General features: G+C 41.4%; 1 protein-coding gene across 1 annotated transcript; it reads right to left on the bottom strand.

Annotated features, from left to right (window-relative positions):
- Nucleotides 1-20,737, bottom strand: LOC129247476 (uncharacterized). The gene is made up of 3 exons (XM_054886610.1): nt 20,724-20,737; nt 16,735-17,526; nt 1-49 (listed from the first exon to the last, which is right to left on the bottom strand). Exons 1-3 carry the CDS (start codon nt 20,735-20,737, stop codon nt 1-3), a joined length of 855 nt encoding a protein of 284 aa, XP_054742585.1.
- Nucleotides 20,738-21,867: the final 1,130 nt, after the last annotated feature.

Genomic DNA, 21,867 nt, shown 5'->3' with positions numbered 1-21,867 from the left:
CTATGGCCTGTCATTACTCTCGTCCTCCTCGATGAGATCACGATCTCTTCTGAAGTAGCAGAACTAAATCTACGAGTAGAATCGTAAATGCCTGCATTCTTTTAAGTATCATTACTGAAATCCTTTCCCAACATTTCTAAGGTTTTCGCACCATTGAATCCATTTTTAACACAAAATTTATACAAACTCGTTATTGGAAATTCACATGCATTTTTAAAACTATAAAAATAGAAAACACATGCAAAGGTAGATTTACTTAAGACGCGTAACTTTTACAAATGTCCAACAATGGGAAGACAATTTTGGTAGAAATATTAACCCTGGGGGAACCTAATAAAAAACAACTCAAATCAGTTGACTTAGAGTGTCACCTGGTGGTTCAGGGAACTTTTTGATCAAGGTGGTATATTTCCTAAACCCAATGTGAACTGTTTTAAAACTTTAAAAGGTCCCTGACTCCCACCACATGGATATCTTTTAACTCATTGAAGAATATATAAAATAAATAGAATTAATAATTGGACCATACACTTTTGTTAGGTATTTGGCCGAGCTCCTCCTCCTATTTGTGGCGTGCGTCTTGATGCTGTTCCACAAATAAAAGGGCATTAAGTTTTATGCCGACTCTGAACGGCAGATACTTTTTATGAGGAGCTTTTTCATGGCAGAAATATACTTGGAGGTTTGTCATTGCGTACCGAGGGTCGGCCGCTAAAGAACTGTTTGTATTATTTTGTTGTTTCATGCACGGAGATTCGAACCTACGCACTCCCAAATGTTAATTACGCACCAACCGCCGGCTACCTAAATTGGTGAATCTACGGATAGAGCAGGACTGTGGCATGGAAAGTGCATGGATCTCATTACATAGTGTTCGGTTAAGACCTCATTCGTCTTCTATCCACCTGTGGACAGAAGTACAACTTTGGCAGCATATTCGAACAGTGTTTGCTGAGTTGATTTGTGGCCCGTCTGCCTAAGAGCAGACCACATGTAGATCACGCGAAGAAAGTCGTGCGCTAGGCGCGAAGGAACGTAACTGAGAAAGTCTAAAACAGCCACGCTAAAAACTGCTAGATTTAATTATATTCTCTTTAAAGGCTAATATGTGAGTATAAATAATTATATCAATAAGTTAATCAATTTTATATTCGCCTTTGCAGTTTACAATCTCTTGCCACCTCTCGACCAATTTGTTGATGATGGTGTAGTGTCAAAGAAGTTGTTGTTTTTATGGACCTCTTTGCTATCGAAGGTAACGCCCTTCATATGGTTTGACACCGAGTGAAAAAAATGGTAATCAGTCGGTGCAAAGTCGGCAGAATACGTCGTATGCCGAAGGACCTCCCATTCGAGGTCTTGGAGTGCGGCTTTGACGACTTATGCAACATGAGACTTAGCGTTGTCGGGAAGGAGTATGGTTTGTCATGTCGATCGGGTCTTTTCGATCAAATAGCCTCATTCACGCGGTGTAGCTGGGTAATCTAGAGCTCCTTGTTGACCGTGGCGTTCTTTTCGAGCATTTCCCAGTGCCACCATACCCTCCCAGTCCCACCAAACACATATCATGTCCTTCTTTGGATGAAGATTCGGCTTGACTCTCTGCTTCGGCGTATCTCCTGGAGCCACCCACCCCTTTCTTTGCTTCGTATTGATGTATAGGCACCACTTCTCACCTCCCGTGACGATTCGGTACAAAAAGTGCTGCTTATGACCGCATGTTGCTCGATGGCGAGCGAGATGCTGTGAAGCAATGTGAAGTCGACTTTCATTGTTTTTTTTTGGTTGAGCTCGCGAAGCGTCCAGGCTCCCAATTTTTCGGTAAATCCTATTGAATGAAGGTGATTGAGAATGGTTTTATGATTGCAGTTAATTTTTTCGCCAATTCACGGCTGGTTTGGCGACCGTTCTCCTTCAAAAGTGATTTGAGACGTCAAAGTCGCAATTTTTGAGTGGGTCGCAAACTCAGAACAGGTCGCAAATGTCAGGGGCTGCTTCAGTAGCTTTGTGACCTCGATGAAGAACAAAGAAGAGCAGCTGTCGAAAATGTTGATTTTTGCCTTCTGAGTATTCCATTTCTAAGCCTCAAAACTATTAAAAAATTAAATAACTCAAAAATACAATTAACATAGTTTTGTAGAGCAGAAAGAGTTGATAGAACTGAATACTTAAAAGCAAACAAATCGTTGTAAAATAAAATAATATAAAATAAAATATAAAAACGCTATGAACTTATTCCCCAACCCAATAATAGGCAAACAGTAAGCTCGCTTACGCAGCTTCGTCGAAGAATTCCAGATATATTTCGCTCCTTAAGTAAGAAATATTGAAAATATGTTGGCTATGCGGCATATCGGACGTCATGAAATCATTAAGACCAAAAGAAAGGAACAATAAAAATTCGTCACGGTCAAGAAATTACAAAACCAGAACGAACAAAGCGCAGGGCTACATATCCACGTATGTATGTATGTGTATATGCAAGCAAACCTCGAATTGATAGGCAGCAGACTACGCTGTCAATCTTAGCGCTGCATGATTCTACATTCATTGGGAATGATGAACGACGAGTAGCATGAAAAACGGAGCTATATTGCGCGATGCTCCTAAAGACAGCTGAATATTCATGTCGCACAAGGGCGCACAAGCAAACGAGGAAAAAAGCCGACAAAAGTGGGCAAAAACAGGCATTAAATTTACTTTGAATGACTGAAGTGATGGTGGGGGAATTATGTAAGTGCGGAACGAGAGGGGGTGTGAGTATAAAATACGGCTGTGTGTCTTTCTGCATTGAAGGTGCTCGTATGCAGCCAAACGGCGAGGTGTTGCTGAAGAAGCTCTGGATAACATTTGGCTTGATGGCCGAAAAACGCGAAGCCACTCATGTAAGAATCTACTTACATAAAAGTGGAGAAGTGAGACGATTGACCGGAGTGGAACCACAACAAGGCTGTGAGTGAAAGAAAGCGTGCGAGGGGTAGTGCAAGAAAATAGCGAGCAAAAGTGCGGGTGAAAATGAAAGTAGAGTAAACGCGAGACGGAAAGTCGTCAAGGATACCAGAGCTCAAATGTAGGCATGTAGCAGTGTTGCATGTAAGCTTATTTACTTACATGCCATACATACATACACACACTCACACACATATGCATGTGCTAGCTATTAAATTTATGCTCGTGTCCAACCTTCTAAACCATATTCATCCACTATTTTTTTTTTTTTTGGAATTTTTTCTCGTCTTCCTTTTTGCATCCTTGCACGCCCCTCGCGTGCTTTTTTCATGTCAGGTTAATCATGCATTGATGATGTTACGCGTTAATACCTTCATGTGAGCTGGACCACGTGTTCCGCCGTCGCCACCACGACGCTGGCAATGCAATTATACATATCCACCCCCACTCACGCTCCTTTGCTCGAGTGAAGGCCAGGCGCACCGTACTTGCAACACGACAAATGCAACAAATTCGTGTTGATAACCTCGTCGAAGGAACCGTTTCACTTCTGTGGCATTCGTGGTGCTTGTGTAGCATTTGTGGGTGTGTGTATGGAAGTTTGTGTGCGCGTGGAAGTTTGTGTGCGCTTTGCCGCTTTGTTTGCTCGCCAAAGCGTACTAGACCCGTAAAATTGATTGCCGACGGAAGCTGGAAAGTTGCACGTAATTTTTTGTTTCACTCCTCTGTTGTCACTCTTGCTTTTACCTTGTTGTTGTTGTTGCTTTTGGCACGTTAGTTGGCCTGTTTGGTAAAATGGTCTCAGTTTATCGCCGTTCTATGTACGGCTTTCGCCTTTATCCTGGCGCGTTTACACAGTTGCTTGATGAGTTTGTCTATCTGTCTGGTACTCTAGCTCTTGTTAGATTTATGTACACATATGTATGTGTATGCGTGTGTGTATTACTCGTACAAGGTGGCGCGAAAGGTGTTTGAGTGGGTGTGCTGGCACTTGGTGTAAATTGAAAAAAGGATTTATTGACATGGCGTGTCCTGTCGCGATGCCACATTTAATCGTGCATTGCATGTTCTCCTTATATATTTAGATTTCTGCTTTAGTTGCATGTGTGTGTGTGTGCGTGTATTTGTTACACTTTTTTTTGTTTCATTCAATTCGACACTGAGACTTTGCTGTGTACTCGAGTTCGCGAACGGGCGTTGCTCCTATCGAGAATTCACTCTGTGCTCACAGAGGCCTATTGAGATACCTTGGAGTATACCTAACTGATCTAATCGGAACACATCCCAATATTTTGGCGAATCTAAGCAGCAGAAATAAACTCTCTATAAATTGTATAGGTCCTCGAAGAAATGGTCGCCAGAAATAGTCCTCAGAAATCTCAACCGCATACTTCGATGTGTGGGGCATTCGCACAGGCAGTGCTGAATACAAGTAGACTATCTCTTCCTGACCTCTACATCTTGTGCAAAAACCATTAAGCGAGGCTCCGAACCTGGCGAACATATGACCAATAATATAACCTCCATTAATCTTTCAATGAGAAGCCGTATGCCCCATTTAGAGAACCACAGCAATGATAAAGAATCTTCGTTCATAGAACCATTGGCAAAATGAACCCAATACTCTGCAAGTATCCATATTAGTCAACTGGTGATAGCAGCGCACCCTCCCGACTAGAATTACAGTGAGGCATGCCGAAGAATCAGTTAGGCCCGAATTAGGCAGGCCTTACTGAGGCACGCCTCACTATTACCTTACCAGGCCCACGTTAGGCAAGGCAAAGATTGGCATGCCAAAACAATACCAAATTTGGTTGTGGTCACGAAAATCTGTGGCAGTGTCTCACTTAGGCTTAAATTGGAATCCCTAACTGATTTGTACAAGGGCATTCGGAGTATTACCGAAGTTCGGGTTTTCGAACCTGCGCCTAATGAGGCAGATGTGTGGCGATACCTTTCGAGACTTGGGCCTAGTTTGGCTGCCTTATGAGGCGCAAATTTAGAATGCGGGCTGCCTTATTTCCGCCAAATCACCGCCTTACCAAAATTGCTAGTCGGGCTTGTCTGCTTCCTCATGTCTAGGAACGCTATTTTGTGCCGAGGCATTATATATTTTTACAGTGAGCTGTCGAAGAGATTATAGGGATCTTTGCTAGTGTTGATTTCAGAGAAACTGGAATTTTACCTTATACTCTAATTAATCTCAATTTGTTTATCTGGGCCATTGCTTTCGACTAGCTCATTCAGTTAACTCGTTAAGGTCCACTTATCTTCCGGATGCCCTCTATTTTGAATAATCCATCATCTGCGTCTTGTGATTTTGTAAACGTCCATACCTATTTCTAAATCATGCCATGAAGAGGGCGTGATATTTATGCACGAGATTGAGATTGGAAAAGGTCGAACCAAGGAGCACCAGGAGATTTGGTGGCTCCTAAAACACTCAGACTAAAAAGCCCATTGTATTTAAAGCCCTGGAAAGAAGGTAGATAGTCAAGGAGGGAAGGAGAAAAGTATCAGAGAATAAGATAGGAAAGAATAGAGACAGATATAGAGATAGTTAGTCCTGTGATATTTATGTACGACATTCCTTTCTTCTTTTCCTTTATTTCCGCGACAACCGCACACGCGATTTCGGCCGAGTTTAACAAAGCGCACCAGTCGTTTCTTTCTCGTACTAATCAGCGCCAGTTGTAAACACCAAGTGAAGCGAAATCCTTCTCCACTTGATCTGCTACCACCAGCTGGCACCGCATCTAATACTTTCAGAGCCGGAGCGTTTGTATTCATTCGGACGACATAGCCAACGTAGCCGCTTGTCACTAAGTTGCCATCTAACTATTTTTTTGATTGGCTCGGTCTGAACCGATACCACTTGTCTCTCCCTTTGGCTAAGTTCTTCTATCTCTTTAGTACTTCTTAACTTAGTTGTTCCATTGTGTCCGGTAGATTCTTTTATTTCGTTGCCGATCTGTAGGCCCTGAATTAAAGAGTTTTTTCACTGCAACATCATCGACCGTTCGTATGAAATTACTAAGGAAGCGCATTTTGATGTGTTTTACAAAGTCCGTGTGTGCAAAAAAGGCCACATAATTTATCATTCCACTTCTTAAGGCACCTGTCATCCACGCAAACAGGATCATAAGTCTTTCGTGGAATAAATTTGTTGAGTATTCCCAGCGGATTCTTATCTCCTTAGTACTTCGCCTTCGGTTTTGCAGTATATGGAGGGACGATCAAGATGTTAAGAGTGCGGTGTTTTCTCAAACGAGTCATGGGAACAATAAACGTTGTCAGGTACCAAGCCTTCGGCCACCAGGCTGGGAGAAATACTGATCATTATAAACTTGATTCTTCTTTGTACAGATTCGGATATGTTAGCTTAGGTTGTGTGGTAGCCGCTGCTCTCTCACATATTTATGCCAACGATGCAGGCCCGTCAAGAGGCCCCATTGGCCTAAACAATAATATCTTAAAAAATCCACAGTCCCAAATGAATATCATCTAGAGTGGCTAAAAATGGAGTCCTAAGATGATTTCGGAAAATCATTAGTCCTCTTCGTGTCAGCGAAAACTACTATCGCCGAATGAACCACGAGCTGTACGAGCTCTACGATGATGCCGCTGGCTGGATCACGTCGAACGTGTGGATGCAGAAGCTCTAGTAAAGAAGGTATTCAAAGTTAGAGAACAACGACATAGGGGTAGACCATACCTCTAAAAGAAGGGTCAAGTCGAGGGAGCCCTATCATCGCTTGGTGTAGCATATTAGAGTAGGCGCACTCAAAGCAGAGACGCCTGGTGAGACTGGTTGCAGTCGGCCTTAATCCGCTAACAGGTTGGGATCCTTGATCAAGCCAAATAAGAAAGGAAGTAAGATGCCGAGTTGCTATCTGAGCAGTATCCACTGTTTTTGGCACCTAAAGAGGACCTGATACCCACTGCTTCATTTGGAAGGAATTTTGATGTCAGATTTCAGTCAGTCAGGATCACGCAATGGAGCAAACCAGAATTCATTCAGGGAGGTTTGACGGATATTTTCTTTCCGATGGGTCCAAGAATGAAATAGGGTCTGGAGCCGAATGGTACTTAAACTATGGAGGAAATGGCAACGGTTTTCCAAACGGAAATTTTTACCATCCTGAAAGTAGCCGAATGGATAATCGAGAGAAGATGGAGCTGGAAACAGATTGGAGTTTTCAGTGGCAGTCAGGCTACACTGAGGCCCCTGGAGAACGCGAAGCAAACCTAAAAGATTGTTCAAGATGAGCTTGACGAAGACGACCTGTAATCTACACTACACTGGGAGGGATGGAATGTAAGCAGAAGCTAAATTGTGTTGCAAGACAGAAGAAGCTTGTACTTATATGGGTTCCAGGGCACTCCGGTGCTCAAGGAAACGAAATTGCCGATGAATTCGCCAACCGTGGATCAGCGGGTCCCCAACAAGGGCCAGAACCAATAACCGGAATCAGTTCCGCAGGAATCATGAATTGGATCAGCGATGTATGCAATTTACATAAAGGGCGATGGTCCGGTCTAGAACGCTGCAGAACTGCAAAGTGTTTTGTGACAAGTCCGAATAGAAAACTGTCAAACTTTCTACTAAAACTTGGAAGGAAAGACCTTCGCATACTATTTCATACCCTCTTATTGCATCATGCCGCTATACAAAGATAATAATTTTGCAAGCACAAGAAGGAGTATGCGCAAAATAATATTAAATTAACAAAACAAAAAAAAAATTATAAATAAAAAACTTTACAATATATTTACAGCCGCGATAATCGGATAAAGGATATTTCTGCAACACATCTCCCCCGCTCTCTCCCTCTCACACACACACTTTCCATTTTCTTAAATACGTCTGCTCGACTTAACACTTCTTTCTACTCAATGAAATAAAGAAATAAAGCAAGAAAATGTATCTAACAATAAAAAAATATACCCAGCAATTCCATTTATGCTTTTCTTTTGCGGTTTAAAATAAATGGATAGAAAAATACTTGAATTACTTGTGAATGACGAATAGCCAAGGGCCGAGTAGCCGAGAACAAATCATTTACAGAAAAGGCATAAAATGTTGCATATGTTCGTCTGCCTGTAGGTATGTGTGTGTGTATGCCCGAGTACTTGTGGTTAAAGGATTAGAAAAGACAAGTATCCTTGGGCAATCGTACAACACTCACTGACCGCACTTTTCTTTGCTGTTGCTGTTGTAGTCGAACTCAAGATGTAAAGTTGAAATGTGACGATGCGACGATGTGATGCGATGCGAAGCCTTATTGATGTCTTCTAAGACATTTCGAAGCTGAGGTGATGTGTGGGCTTATGTTTCTTTGATGTGTTGGACATTTAAATAAAATATGAATACATGATGTATACAAATTTGAACCTTTGTGTATGTGTGTGGAAGAGCATACCCTGCTGGAAAATCCACTTTTATCGAACTGGAACTGGTTTTGGAAATTTTATTCTCCATCTTGATTGGCGCAATCGCTTACGCGATTTTAACTGATTTTAAAACGAAGCACGTTAGTCGTTTCTTTCTCGTGCTAACCGGCGGCAGTTGGGAACACTAAGCAAATCCAAGTACTTCTCCACTTGATCTTCATCTGGAATCATCTCAGCACCTTCTCCTAAGCTGTCCTGCTCTGGTGGGGCTAAGATCCAGGCATCTTGGCTCTTACTTCTTTGCCACGCCTGCTGATATAGCTGGTGCTGACATTAAAAATCTGATGAAGTTCATCAGCAGCACAAAGCGGTTGACGCAAACAGGCTCCTAACCATCCCATCACCACCTCTCCCCGCCCTCTCCCTGCATCCCATCGGTCTTTCCCTTTCACCTCACCTCCTTCATAATGGTATCACAAAGGACGAATCTTTCTTCGTCCAAGTGTGCTCACTCCCTGGGCGACCATACCAACCTAACCTAGCCACTTAATCTTTCCAACGCAGAGCAGGCCTTCCTCTTCCTCTGCTACCAGCAACAGGTACCGCATCGAATACTTTCAGAGCAAGATCGTTTGTATCCACTCGGACGACATAACCCAGCTAACGAAACCGCTGGATCATTATTCGTTGCGTTATGTGGATGCCGTCGTAAAACTCATACAGCTCATTGTTCCATCGCCTACAATACTCGCCGTCACTCACGTGCAAAGGTCCAAAAATATTCCGCAGAATATCTTTCTCAAACACCCCAATGGACGCCTCATCGGATATTGTCATCGCCCAAGCTCCTGCGCCGGTCTACGCGGTGCCTACTAGCAGAGCTACACGTACTGTTAAAAGTGGCATTATCAAACGCCCCCTCTATGGCTAAAAAGATGCCCATAGCGTAGTCCCTCCTCTACCCTAGCAACGAGGTTTTGCAGTGCCGACTCGCAGGATTTTCCGCTTTTGACAGAGGGTGAGCCTTCAGCGACTTCTGACGTATGCGCAATTCCACCAGTCGTTCGAGACTTTTCAGCATGAAAAAGGTCATGCTGATGGGTCTAAAGCTTTTGGGGTTGGTGTAGTCGTCTCTTCGAACCTTTGGGAAGAAGGCGACACTCACCACCCTCCAAGAGCGTGGAATGTAGGCCAATGTCAGGCATGCAGAAAAGATTTTCTTCAGGGCTGCTGTCACAGACTCTGCGCCTTCCTTCAGCATGGCAGGATGTATGCCATCTGGTCCGGGCGACTTGTAGCCGCCAAAAGATATGATGACTAATCGAATGGCGGCCTCATTCACCACAGATCTGGCAACGTACCAGTCATGCCGAGAAGGTGTAGCAGCTCTGACAACCGCCTCTATCAATAAGGGCTGTTGCCGGCTGACGCTTCTCTGATTACCAGGAAAGTGAGATTCCATCTGCAAACTGAGTGTCTCACTTTGGCGCTCCGTGAAGGAGCCATCAGATTTCCTAAGTGACTCCAGCTTTGCAGTTCGGTCCCTTTTCAGGATCCTAACCAATGTCGCCGTGTCACTCCTTCATTCAATACTGCTGCAGAATTCCCCATATGAGGTTCTTTTCGATTCCTGAATAAGCCTCTTGTAGTCCTTCTGAACATCACAATATCGCTCCCAGTCCTCAGCAAAGTTAGTCGTGAGGGCCCGGTTTAGAAGTTTTCTCGACTCACGCCTCAACATCTGGATTCCACCAAGGAACGGGAGTCCGGTTAGGGAGCGGTCGAATTGGACAGGCTGACTCAAAACATTCAGTTAGGGCAGCGTTGAGTTTCTCAACAGCCCCCTCAATGGCCTATTCTTTTCGAAATCTTGGTGGCATCAAGTCAAGGTAACGCAACACCTCCTAAACTTCTGCCTGTCTTTTTTTTTTGGGGATTTTAGAGGGCAATGGCTTTTGTGCCTCCTCGCCACACTGAAACTCAATGTACCTGTGGTCTGAGCACGAATCTTCGGCAAGGACTATCCAGTTCTTGATTGACCACCCAAGTTTTGAGTTTGATAGGGTGAGATCAATCACCTGCTGCCTTCTAGCAGTTACAAACGTTGGCTGTGAGTCCTTGTTATGTATGTCTAAGCAAGACGACGCGATATAGTCGAGAGCTCCGTCCATTGCACTTGCTGTTGCCCCAGATTGTATGTTGGGCATTAGCCGGAACATAGGATAAGGCCGCTCACAGAACCTCACGAGACTAGTGGCCTTCCCAGGTGGTGGCCCTTTCAGAGCATCGTAAGGAAAATAAGCAGATGCAATCTCAAACTATTTTGGCTTAACCGTGGAAAAATTAACATTGGAGCTGAAGATTTTTTTATTTTTTTTTTAAGCACTTTGTGCCGTCCGATTGACACAACTCTGAAACATGCATTTCGAATGCATCAACCGCTTCTTCAGGCATTGACAAACGTTGACCTCACGAAACGAAGTCATAAGGCGCCAAATCAGGACTATATTGAAGTGGTGAAGATGGATTTGTCTCTTTCTGCGCTTTCTACGAATTTGACCAAACAAAGTTGCAACCATTCAGAATTTAACGTTTTATGCTTCAAACGTTTTTAAAGCTTTACTACTTTAATGCCATTGTAATCACCTGACCATTAATACTGAAAAAAAAACTGAAAAAACAGGCGACCATTTGCATCAACATGATTCGCGAACGTACAACTTCTCCGGGATGTGGCTCATCTTGGAACACCCAAACAGTCGATTATTATTCCGCTGATTGCGCCCCTGTTAAGAAATTGCCAAAATGCTACTAGTTCTGAATCGAAAATTTGCTCCACAAGTCCAAGCCTGCCCTGCAGGGTTGTGTGCCATATATTTGTAAAGCATTTGTGCAACATCTTCATCACGGCCGCATGCAGCTCAGGCATTTCAAAGGATCTTCTGTGTTACTTTTTATAGACAATCGAATATAATAAATGCATATGTAAAATAAGTAAGTATGTTTTATGTTGCTATGCGTGCGGCTATGCAAAACACCTTCCAGGAGACATAAATATTTTTAGTATTACTTATGGGAAAAGTGTTTGATATGTAATATCCTTCATATCCTTCACATTATTTATTTATATTTTTACAATTTTACTACTTTTTGCGAGATGTGGTACATTGTCAGGACGATGGTCTAACGTTTGTGGTATTGGTCGCTTGCTGATGAGATTTTTTTAATAAAATGCTTTCGATACTAATTTATGCACATGGCAGACACTTCATTCTAACGTTGTTATTGTACGAGAAACAACTGCTTGTCCCTAAATTATTCTCATGGATACGAGTCGGATACTGGTTAGTATAAGAATAAAACGCCTAAGGTATTTATATAAAAAAGAAATAAGTGCTAAGGACCTCAGACATTAGGATTATAAAATATTTTTCTACTTTTAAATTCATTCCAAGGCAATGGTGAAAATAAAAATTATAGTTATTAATTTCTAGCGTTTCATGCAAAGTAAATAAATTAAAAATGATCTCCCTCTCTCGAAAAAGTAAAGCCACAATCTTTAAGTCTATCATCAACATCTCAATAAAATTGTCGAACAAATTCAAAATGGTTTGGTACGTAAAATATACGACGTTGTCCTTTGGCAATAGAAATTGGAATGATGGTCTGATGATCACTGATCCATATTCAGTCGCCATTTTACCGTAGGTGGCAATATGGCTCCTAATTACTTAGCTGGTAGCATTTTTGGGCACTTAACACCGTATTTCTCTGAACTTCCGATAGATCTTTCTATCCGCAAACTGGAGTTTAAGAGTCGTGCCAGGGCAATCTTCCCAAGTAGGAAGTGAAGCGAGAGGAAAATCTGTACCGAAGCTGGTACCTCTGTTTTCACTGACGCACATAGGGGTATTTGAACAATCTAAGGGGCCAAAAGTATTTTTTGGGTTTAACGTGTGCTAATGGATGTTTCTGAATAAAACCAACTAAAATAATGAACTTAAAACATTTATTGAATGAAATATAATATGAGAATGAAGAAAGATTTACAAGATCAAACATAAAAAAATATAAACAATTAAAAAAAGCATCCAATCAAATAGTATTACCTAGATTTTCTTCATCGCAACGTGAAGAAAATTCTAGGTTTGGATCGGCAGGCATGAGCATTTCCAATGTTTCTGGCAGAAATGATTGGGACTTTCTTCTTTTTATTTGCCTCCGAGCTTAAAAGGAGGCGGTTAAAAATATCCCTGTTGCAATTTTCTTTAGTAAATTTTCGGGCAAAATCTAGCCGGTAAGAGCGGAAATGCTTATTTCGGGCTTCTGCAGCCTCTTCAGAGAGCTGGCCAATTGGTAACAAAGCACTTTTTATTATAACAGCTCCATGAATAAGTATTTTGTGCATTGTGTGTGTCATGGGATGCCACGGATAAAGATCCACATATAATCGAGCAGTTTCTGTTGCATAAATATCACATTTTTCAGGATTAATTTTATGACCACTAGAAATTGTTTCTAGAATAACTTTCAGTCTATATATTAATTCGTAGCTGATGCCTGTTATATCGGATGCTAATTGAGGATTGTCGAAAAATCGTCGGCTTGTGTTAATGTCATTGGTATTACCGAAATTTGCCTTTGGCATATCTATTAACAATCCCGTTTCTTGGCGAAACCTGTCCTGGATCTCTTGTTTTCTCTCTTTCTCGAGGCTTTTTTCAGTTTCTCTTTTTCTTGCTCTATATTTTTTACTGGCAACTTATAAGCCAAAGGGAGAATGCTCTCAAATATTCTTATCCTGGCATGTAATACCGAAAGGCCGAATTGAATAGCCTCGAAATTAACATCTATTGTTTTATCCAAATTGTTGAAATCCTTTGAGGTTGTGCCGCAAATGTAGCAACGACTGGTTGATGTGGTTCCTGTGGCAGCATTACAGACCTTTCCGTCAACCATTGTCATTATAAATTCGTGTTTCCGACAAAATCGAGGAGAAGATGGTGTTGGATTTTCCCATATAGTCTTTTCCATGTTTTGGCCGCATACTAATTTTACAGGAACAAAGTAGCTTTGAAAAATGTTCGTATCTGAATCCGTATCATTTTCAATCTTTTGTTTGAACTGGGTCTGTTGGGACCCGTCGCAACCCCATTTACAAATTAATTTAAGGGTCTCACATTCTTGGACCTTCAATGTTGTTAGTACCTCTTCCAGGTAGTCCGATAATCGTCTAACGGTAAGGTCGACCAAAGGTTGCAATTCGGCTTCCGCACCCGTACTATTTACAGTGCAAGATTCTGGTGGCGGATAACACTTCTTTTTTTCTTTTTGTAAAAGACTATAACAAGGAAAGAATTTCTTATTTGTTCTTCTTATTGTCTCGTATTGGTCTCGTGTTAGATCTGCATCGATGAACATTTGCATTGCTTCCTGGACAGATAAGGGGCAAATTTTATCTTTTGATGACTTTGTTCGATAATAGGCCTTTTTATATAAGTTCGTGCGGTTTTACAACAGATGGCGTAACTTGATTATTATTCCATCGATCCACATTTCCAAACATTCATTGGAGAGCTACTGTCGTAAGGCACAAACGTCAGTATAAGTTTTTTATTTGAAGCGTTAGGTTAGGTTAGGTTAGCCTGGTTGGCAATAAGCCACGCATAGACCTTTTGGTCCCTAGCGATACCAGATAGAGACCGAACTCTATGAATCCCTAAAGTAGACATCGTGTAGGATGTCAGCGCTTTTGGCGAATCTAAGTAGGTCTGGGAGCTCCGCTTTTGAGACGTCTTCCAGACCCTCAAACAGTGGGGCTCCCAGGCATCTTAGTCGCGTTTTTGATAATGCCGGACAAACGCACAGAAGGTGTTCTAGAGTCTCCTCAACATCCCCTCTGCATTTTCTGCATTTGTCCGTGTTAGCAATCCCTATCTTGTACGCATGTGCAGCCAATAGATTGTGACCTGTTAGCATACCTATGATAGTTCTGCATTCCTTTCGCGAGAGCGTAAGTACGAATTGAGTGAGTTTTTTGTCGTTGGTTCTACACATGAGTTTTGCTGTTTTGCATGTGGTCAGGTTAGTCCACCTAGCTTTCACTTGCCTTTTCATGTGGTCGTCCATTTCATTGTATATTGTGTTTAGCGGTCTCGGTATGTCGTTCTCTTGTTCAAATGGTAGTCTCACAGCATTTTTGCTATCTCATCTACTATTTCGTTCCCTATAATGCCTTTGTGACCAGGTACCCAGTAGATATGCAGCCTACTGTTTTCGGCTAGCCTTTCTATGGCCTCCCTGCTCCGTCGAACATTTTTGGATTTAATACAATATGAGCTTATTGCTCTTATTGCTGCTTGACTATCCACGTATATATTAATTGTTGAGTTCTTTCTTGTTCTAGTGTAGGCTAGCTCCGCGGCCTTCCCCACAGCAAAAACTTCCGCTTGGAAAATACTGCTGTGGTCTGGCAGCTTGATAGACTGCCTTATTCCTAGTTTTGAGCAGTAGATACCCGCTCCCACTCCGTCTGGAGTTTTCGAGCCGTCTGTATAGATGTGAAAGGTTCTATGGCCAGGCTTCATGCCTTTATGCCATCCCTCCTCTTCAATTGTAGTACGGAACCTTCTCTCCCAATTAAAGTACGGAGTCATGTAGTCTGTGCCACCTGAGCTCCACTTTCCTATTGAGCTGTGACCGAAGGTTCTGCAGATGAATACCCCCGCAGCCATTAGCCTTCTCGCGGATTTCGCTGCCAGGTTTTCCGCCATGAGGTCAATAGGTGGCATGCTGAGTATCATTTCCAGCGCCGCCGTTGGAGTGGTCTTCATCGCTCCTGTTATGCACAGAGCAGCGAGTCGTTGAATCCTTTCCAGCGGCATTAAGTATGTCAGTTTTTTTGTCGCAGTCCACCATACTAAGGTTCCGTACAGCAATATCGGTCTGACTACTGCTGTGTAGCACCAATGCATCAGGGAGGGTGATAGACCCCAAGTAACGCCCAGCATTCTTTTACATGCGTACAACGCATTACTGGCCTTTTTCACCCTCTCCTCAACGTTGTGCTTCCACAGCAATTTGCTGTCCAATATTACTCCGAGGTACCTTGCATAATCTTTGAGAAGTAATTCGTTGTTGCCTAGCTTCGGGAGGTTCCACGCCGGAACTTTGTACTTCCTGGTAAAAAGTACCATGTCCGTTTTTCCCGCGTTTATCCCTAGCCCTGCGTGAGATGCCCATTGGTGTATCGTTTTGAGAGTGTTGTTCATCACATTACTGATGGTGTCCAGGTACTTTCCTGTAACTACTATAGCTATGTCATCGGCATATGCCACTAGTTTAGGTGCCCCTCTGTCAAGTTTCTTAAGAATTTCATTTGCTACTAGTAGCCATAATAGCGGCGATAGTACCCCACCTTGCGGAGTACCTCTGCATGCATATTTGGTGACGGTCGCATCGTTCCACTCCGCTCTTATCTTTCTGCTAGCTAGTAGCTGCCTTATCCATAGATAAACCGCGGGTTGCACGTTAAGTGACTCTATGCTATTTAAAATAGCATCTTTTGTCACGTTGTTAAAGGCCCCTGATATATCTAGAAATACTCCTAGAGCATACTCCTTATATTCTAACGCCTTTTCTATGTTTAGTACAAGTGAGTGAAGTGCAGTTTCAGTGGATCTGCCTTTAGTGTAAGCATGCTGCGCTTTGGATAATTCGTCCGGCGCAATTGTGTCTCTAATGTATGTATCTAGAATCTTCTCTAACGTTTTCAGGAGAAATGAAGTCAAACTAATGGGCCTGTATTCTTTTGAGTATAGAGGGTTGCTTTTTCCCGCTTTTGGAATAAACACAACCCTCGCTTCTCTCCACGATACAGGAACGTAGCTGAACCTCAGGCATCCCCTGAATATCGTTCTTAACCATGGTACCACAAGGTGGCTTACCTTTTGGAGCATGGCTGGGAAGATTCCATCCAGTCCTGGCGATTTATATGGGTCGAAACTTTGTATAGCCCATTCTATTTTGTTGGTTGTAATTACGTTCGTCGGGATTTCTTGCACAATATCTCCTCTAGGTTCGAGATCTGTAATGTCCGCACACCCTGGAAAATGTGTACTGACTAGGTCTTCTAGAGAGTCCTCACAGCTGTGAGCCCACTCCCCGTTAATTTTACGTATTGTTCTTGGCATAGACGGATTCTTGGATAGCAGTTTCCTGAGTCTAGCCACATCGTTAGTGTCTTCCATACTGCTACAGAAGTCTTTCCAAGATTCTCTCTTGGCTTTACGTATCTCTTTCTTGTATACTTTTAGTAGATCCTTATACTCTTTCCAACAGAACTCATTGTCAGCCACTTTGGCTAACCTATAGAATTCATGTACTCTACGCCTTTGTGCTCCTAATTCCCTGTTCCACCAGGGAGGCTTCACCTTGCGTTTATTACGTGTTGGAGGGCAGGATCTTTTAAAGGCTTTGACGAGAGTAGTTGCAAACAATTCAACCCCTTTCTCAAGTGCGACGTGTGACTTGTATTTCCGGGGTATCATTGGTGTTTTTGATAGTATATCCCTATACAAGTCCCAGTTCGTATTCTTAGGATTTCTAAAGGATGTAATCTTGTTCTTTGAGCGGAATATGACCTGAAAGCTTATGTATCTGTGATCAGAGAATGAGGGCCTACTCAACACTTCCCATTCCTGAACCATAACATGCCTGCTTGTGTAGAGTGTTAAATCGAGTACATTCTTCGAGGTTGGTCCCACATATGTTGGTTCTTCACCTCTATTAGCTATTTCTAGGCTACTTTGAAGAATATAGGTAAATAGTGACTCACCTCGGTCGTTTATATCTGCACTTCCCCAGACCGTGTGATGTGCGTTTGCGTCCGTTCCTACCACCAGAGCGTGCTTCTTTCTGGCAGCTGTTTCTACCAGCTTCCGAAGTTCCGTCTGTGGTGCTTCTCCATCATGTGGCATATAGCAGGACCCAAAGAGTAGCGTCTCATCCTTGCAGCCCTCCAGCGCCACCACTGTCAGATCGTCTGAAGAGAGATTGTTATCAATGTAAGAACATATACTTTTTTTGACCAATATCACTGTTCTTACCTTATTTTTTACAATCGGGATGTATGTGTTGTAGTTGTTTGACTTTAGACCGGAGACTATGTTGCCCGATGCTATCCATGGTTCCTGGACTAGAGCCACATCGTAGCCGACTCGCTCTATGTTGAGCAGGAGCTCGGCTGAGGCGTTCTTACTTTTTTTATTTGAAGCGTAAACAACAATATTTTTACCACACTTGAAAATGTCGAATTTCGTGCCAAATAATGTGTTTTTGCGGGGAATTCTTTAATATGAAGAAAAAAGCAGCCGAAAGTCATCGTATCTTGGTGGAAGTTTATGGTGAGCATGTTCTAGCTGAGCGAACGTGCCAGAAGTGGTTTGCACGCTTTAAAAGTGGTGATTTTGGCCGCGCCGCCAAAGTTCATGGATACCGAATTGGAGGAATTGCTCGATCAAGATCCGGCTCAAACGCAAGAAGAGGTTGCAAAAACTTTGGGAGTTGATCAATCAACCATTTCCAAACGTTTAAAAGCCATGGGAATGATCCGAAATTCAAATTTCGAAAAAAAAACCGCACGAACTTATTCATAGACCTATTATTTGGTTTCGCGAGTTGGCGAAGTAATGATTTCTTTTAGCACATTCGAAGCATCTCGTTTTCCTGACTTTCTTAATTCTATTTGCGCAGCATGCACGATAAGGTTTTGATCAAAATTAGAGCGCATTTCCTCAGTTTTTCTTCTTTTACTTCTTTCGCTCAGATCTCCAAAAGATTTACTCGGTCGTCCTGTTCGATTTGAAGGACTGTCAGCAACAACGGGAATGGCGAAGGTTCCGTTCAGCGAAGATTCATTACTTTTTAGGTACCGCTTCTTTATAGTGAGCTTTAGTCCATCGATTTTTAAATTCTGATTTGAAATGTGCAAAATTGCTTTTCAACGTCTCAATTTGATTGTCAGAGAATCCTTTAATAGACATAAACTGATCTTTCAAGAAATTTAGCCTTGCCTCTATGTTGGGTAAATTTTCATTGTTCATGAGGTCAAACAAGTATTTTCTAGTCACAATCCTCATTTGCGATGTTCCCATTGAACCTAACACAAATAAATATTTCGCTTAATCCCTTGTAATGGAAAATACCTTTTTCATAAAATTTTACCAACAACATTCAAAGTACTAAAATACCGTTTATCCGGACTTATCCGGATCAAATTCTTTGATGAATTGTCAAAACAAGGTACATACTAAACAATTACAATCGAATCTTAACCGGATCTATCTCGATAGTATTACTTATTGACTAACAAATATTATTTAAAGAAAAAAAAATAGTTTGAGAAGGTTTGTACTTATAGGGTTGAAAAGTTAACTTTAATACTTGAAAATTATAAAGATTCTAATTGATTTCATTCATTACTAACCTGATGCTTCAGAATCCATAACTCTTTACTCCGCTGTTGAACACAAAAACATAAAATTTCACTTTTAAAGTTTGGGTTTTGCAAGAGTGCCGAGAACAGATAACGTACACGAGGTGATACGATCGAATTCCGACTGCCGATATCGTATGTCAAATGCTTGTAGGGTGCGCGGGAGGGGCTGGCTTTTGTTCTCGGAAGGGTCAGGTACCTCAGGAAGCCATTTTTGTAAATGTATTTATTGTTTTGTTAAATGGACTTTTGACCCCGTAGATCTTTCAAATACCTGTATGTGTGATGGTTCCAAGATTGAATGGGGAGTCGGAAGGGATTTTCTCAAAATCAGCCAATTTATCTTTTTCCTTAAAATTGCCGAATACTGCTAGCGTTTTTCAGGCAGAAGTCTTTGCGATCCTGCAGGCATGCAAATTGCTTGAGGAACACGGGAGGGAGGGAGATATTAACATCTTCTCCGATAGTCAAGCCGCGGTCAAGGCTCTGACAACGCCATGGTGCAGAACGAAACAAGTAAACTTCTGTAAGGAGGAGATCACATCTCTTGGGTGTGCAGGTAACGTTTCTCAGATCTGGGTTCCAGGACATAGGAACATAGGAATGTAATTGTTGATGAGCTTGCCAGGAAGCGGTCGAGTGAATTGGCCTCAGAGATCTCCTACCCGGTCATTGGCATTACCATGACTGTTGTTAAAGGGAAATTGCACAATTTATTTCTCAGGAAAACACAGATTAGATGGAGTTCCATTTCTTCTTGTGCTATTTCGATCGTATGGCGCCAGTACAATAGACGCCGAACGTCGAAAGATTCCATGCTCTTGACTTTCCAAACTTGTAGATGTTTTTACCGGTCATTGGACCATCCGCACACACGCAGAAAAGCTAGGGTCCTATCAGAGAAGAAGACTGTTAAGCACTTTCGCTGTAAATGTCCAGGTTTGCTAAACGATTAAGGTTCTCTGGATGCTCCTTTTCTCGACAGTCTAAGGCATTGCTCCAACCTAAATCCCATTAACCTTCTTCAGTACATTAACAGGTCTGGTTGGCTGTAGATGTCTGCTTCTTAAAGGTCTCATAATTGTATCAAAATGGTACTTAAGTGCTACTTGGGGAGTGTCAGACTGGTCCTTCAATACCTACCGACTTCCCATTAGACGAGAAGAGAAAGAAGAAACTGCGGGTGAGACCACCCTTATTTTTTTCTGCTTAATTTTAAAGTGCATATTCTTGAGATATATATCTAAATAATAAAAGAAGTGATGATTTTTTGAAGACAATGCAGTGAAAAGCACATAGCGCCTGCATTCCGCCTGTCTACCGTTCATTGTGTATACTTTCGCGCGCCTTTTAAACCTTGTTAAATCTCTCAGATTTACCAATAAATCAAGATAGATTATCACATTTGAAATCACTGATCGATCTCTACGCATCACTTTTAAAAGTCTCCCATCTACTCATAGCGAGGGTGGAATAGACGCAGCCGAGTGGAAAGAATGGCTGCTTGCCGATCAGATTCAGCTGTTTGAGCCTTGAAAAGTGGCCAACGAGCAAATCTACTGTCCAATGCGCACATAGCAAGATCTGTTAAGATTGAAAATACCGTACACTTAGTATACCTGCCGCATTCGGAGGCATTCCAAGTCTTCACTGAGTGACGGTTGCTTTGATTGGCCAAGCGATTTTCCTTTCTTGGCCTAAATATCAGATATTCTATTTAAAAATCTAAAAATTCGTACACATCTTCTTGAATGGATTCCGTTCAGTGGACGCAGGGTTATTTCGATTTATTGATTTTAAACATTTTTTAAAACTTCAGTTTTTTTTTAACCTTTTTAACGAAATTTTTTAGCAAGAAACAGAAAAAAAATTGTAAAGTGCTCACATTCGCGTAAACATTATTTTGCAAAACTCTCTACGTTACTCTGTATATAAGTAATTAATCTAAAAACGAGTCTTCATATACTTCTCACAGATACAAATTCATTGAAAAGTTCAAAATTTAGATGCGAATTTGTTGATTTTTTCTTAATTTTGTATACAGTTTCAAACTTTGATTTACATATATGGTTTGGGTTGAAGTGAACGAGAAAAATTTTTTTTTTTTAATTTATAAAGTTCATTATTCCTAAGCGCAACTAGATGTGAAAAAATACAAATCCAAAATACAAAGTAGCGCAAAATCAATCATCCAATTTGAATTGCATTGAATAACTTTTTTACTAAATAAAAAAAAAATGATTTTGAGTTGTGAACATCTTTATCTTGACCTCTACGCGTTCCATTGCTTTGTCTGGTTGTGCACTGCTGTTGTCTAGTTTAGAAGTGTTAAATATGATTAACGTACGACCATCGTGGAAAAATTATAAGTATTCCGATAGAGTGATTAATTTTGTGCCACCTTGTAATTTCGTCATAAAATATGCTCTGGATGGTCTTATCCTTTATTTCAATTCGACTATAAATAAAAGATTAATTAATTTTTCAATCTAACTTTTCACTCTTATCTAACTCTCTGCACAGACGCCAATATATTAATATAGACTGCATAAAATTGTCTTCTTAAAACTTGAAAGTATAGGTATCAGAAAACGGAGAACTATTCCGACGAATAAAGACCAACATTGCAAATGATTTAGAAACAAGGTGACAAATTTTCGTACAACTTCTTCTTTGGTTTTAGAAAGCCCCTCTCTTGAATGAATAAAATACTCACAAAATATGTCTTTAACAATTCTTGCTTTATTGATTTGTATTTACTTATATTTTTCTCTTTTTTTCGTTCATTTAAATAATGCATGTCTCATTAATATCCTCTTAGGTTATATCCAATAAATATTTAGTGTCTCTTTGTTTACAGTTTAATACTTTTAAGAGTAGAATAGGCATATGCAGTATGAGCTACTTATTTATGTACATATGCACAGGTATGTATGTATGTAGATTTGCCGTTCTTATAAGTATTTGTGCCTGTGGTGTAATAGAGTGGAGAATGCAATGTCACAGTTAACTATGATAGCTGATTTTTA

This window comes from Anastrepha obliqua, chromosome 5 (assembly GCF_027943255.1).
Source record: "Anastrepha obliqua isolate idAnaObli1 chromosome 5, idAnaObli1_1.0, whole genome shotgun sequence".
Taxonomy (NCBI): Eukaryota; Metazoa; Arthropoda; class Insecta; order Diptera; family Tephritidae; genus Anastrepha; species Anastrepha obliqua.
This window is presented reverse-complemented; position numbering and strand designations above follow the sequence as displayed.

Excerpts from the sequence above, each read along its gene's own strand:
- LOC129247476 (XM_054886610.1), bottom strand. Across the intron at positions 50-16,734 it reads AGGGAATTAGGAGCACAAAG|AAGAGATCGTGATCTCATCG; the intron begins GCGTAGAGTACA and ends CTGCTACTTCAG.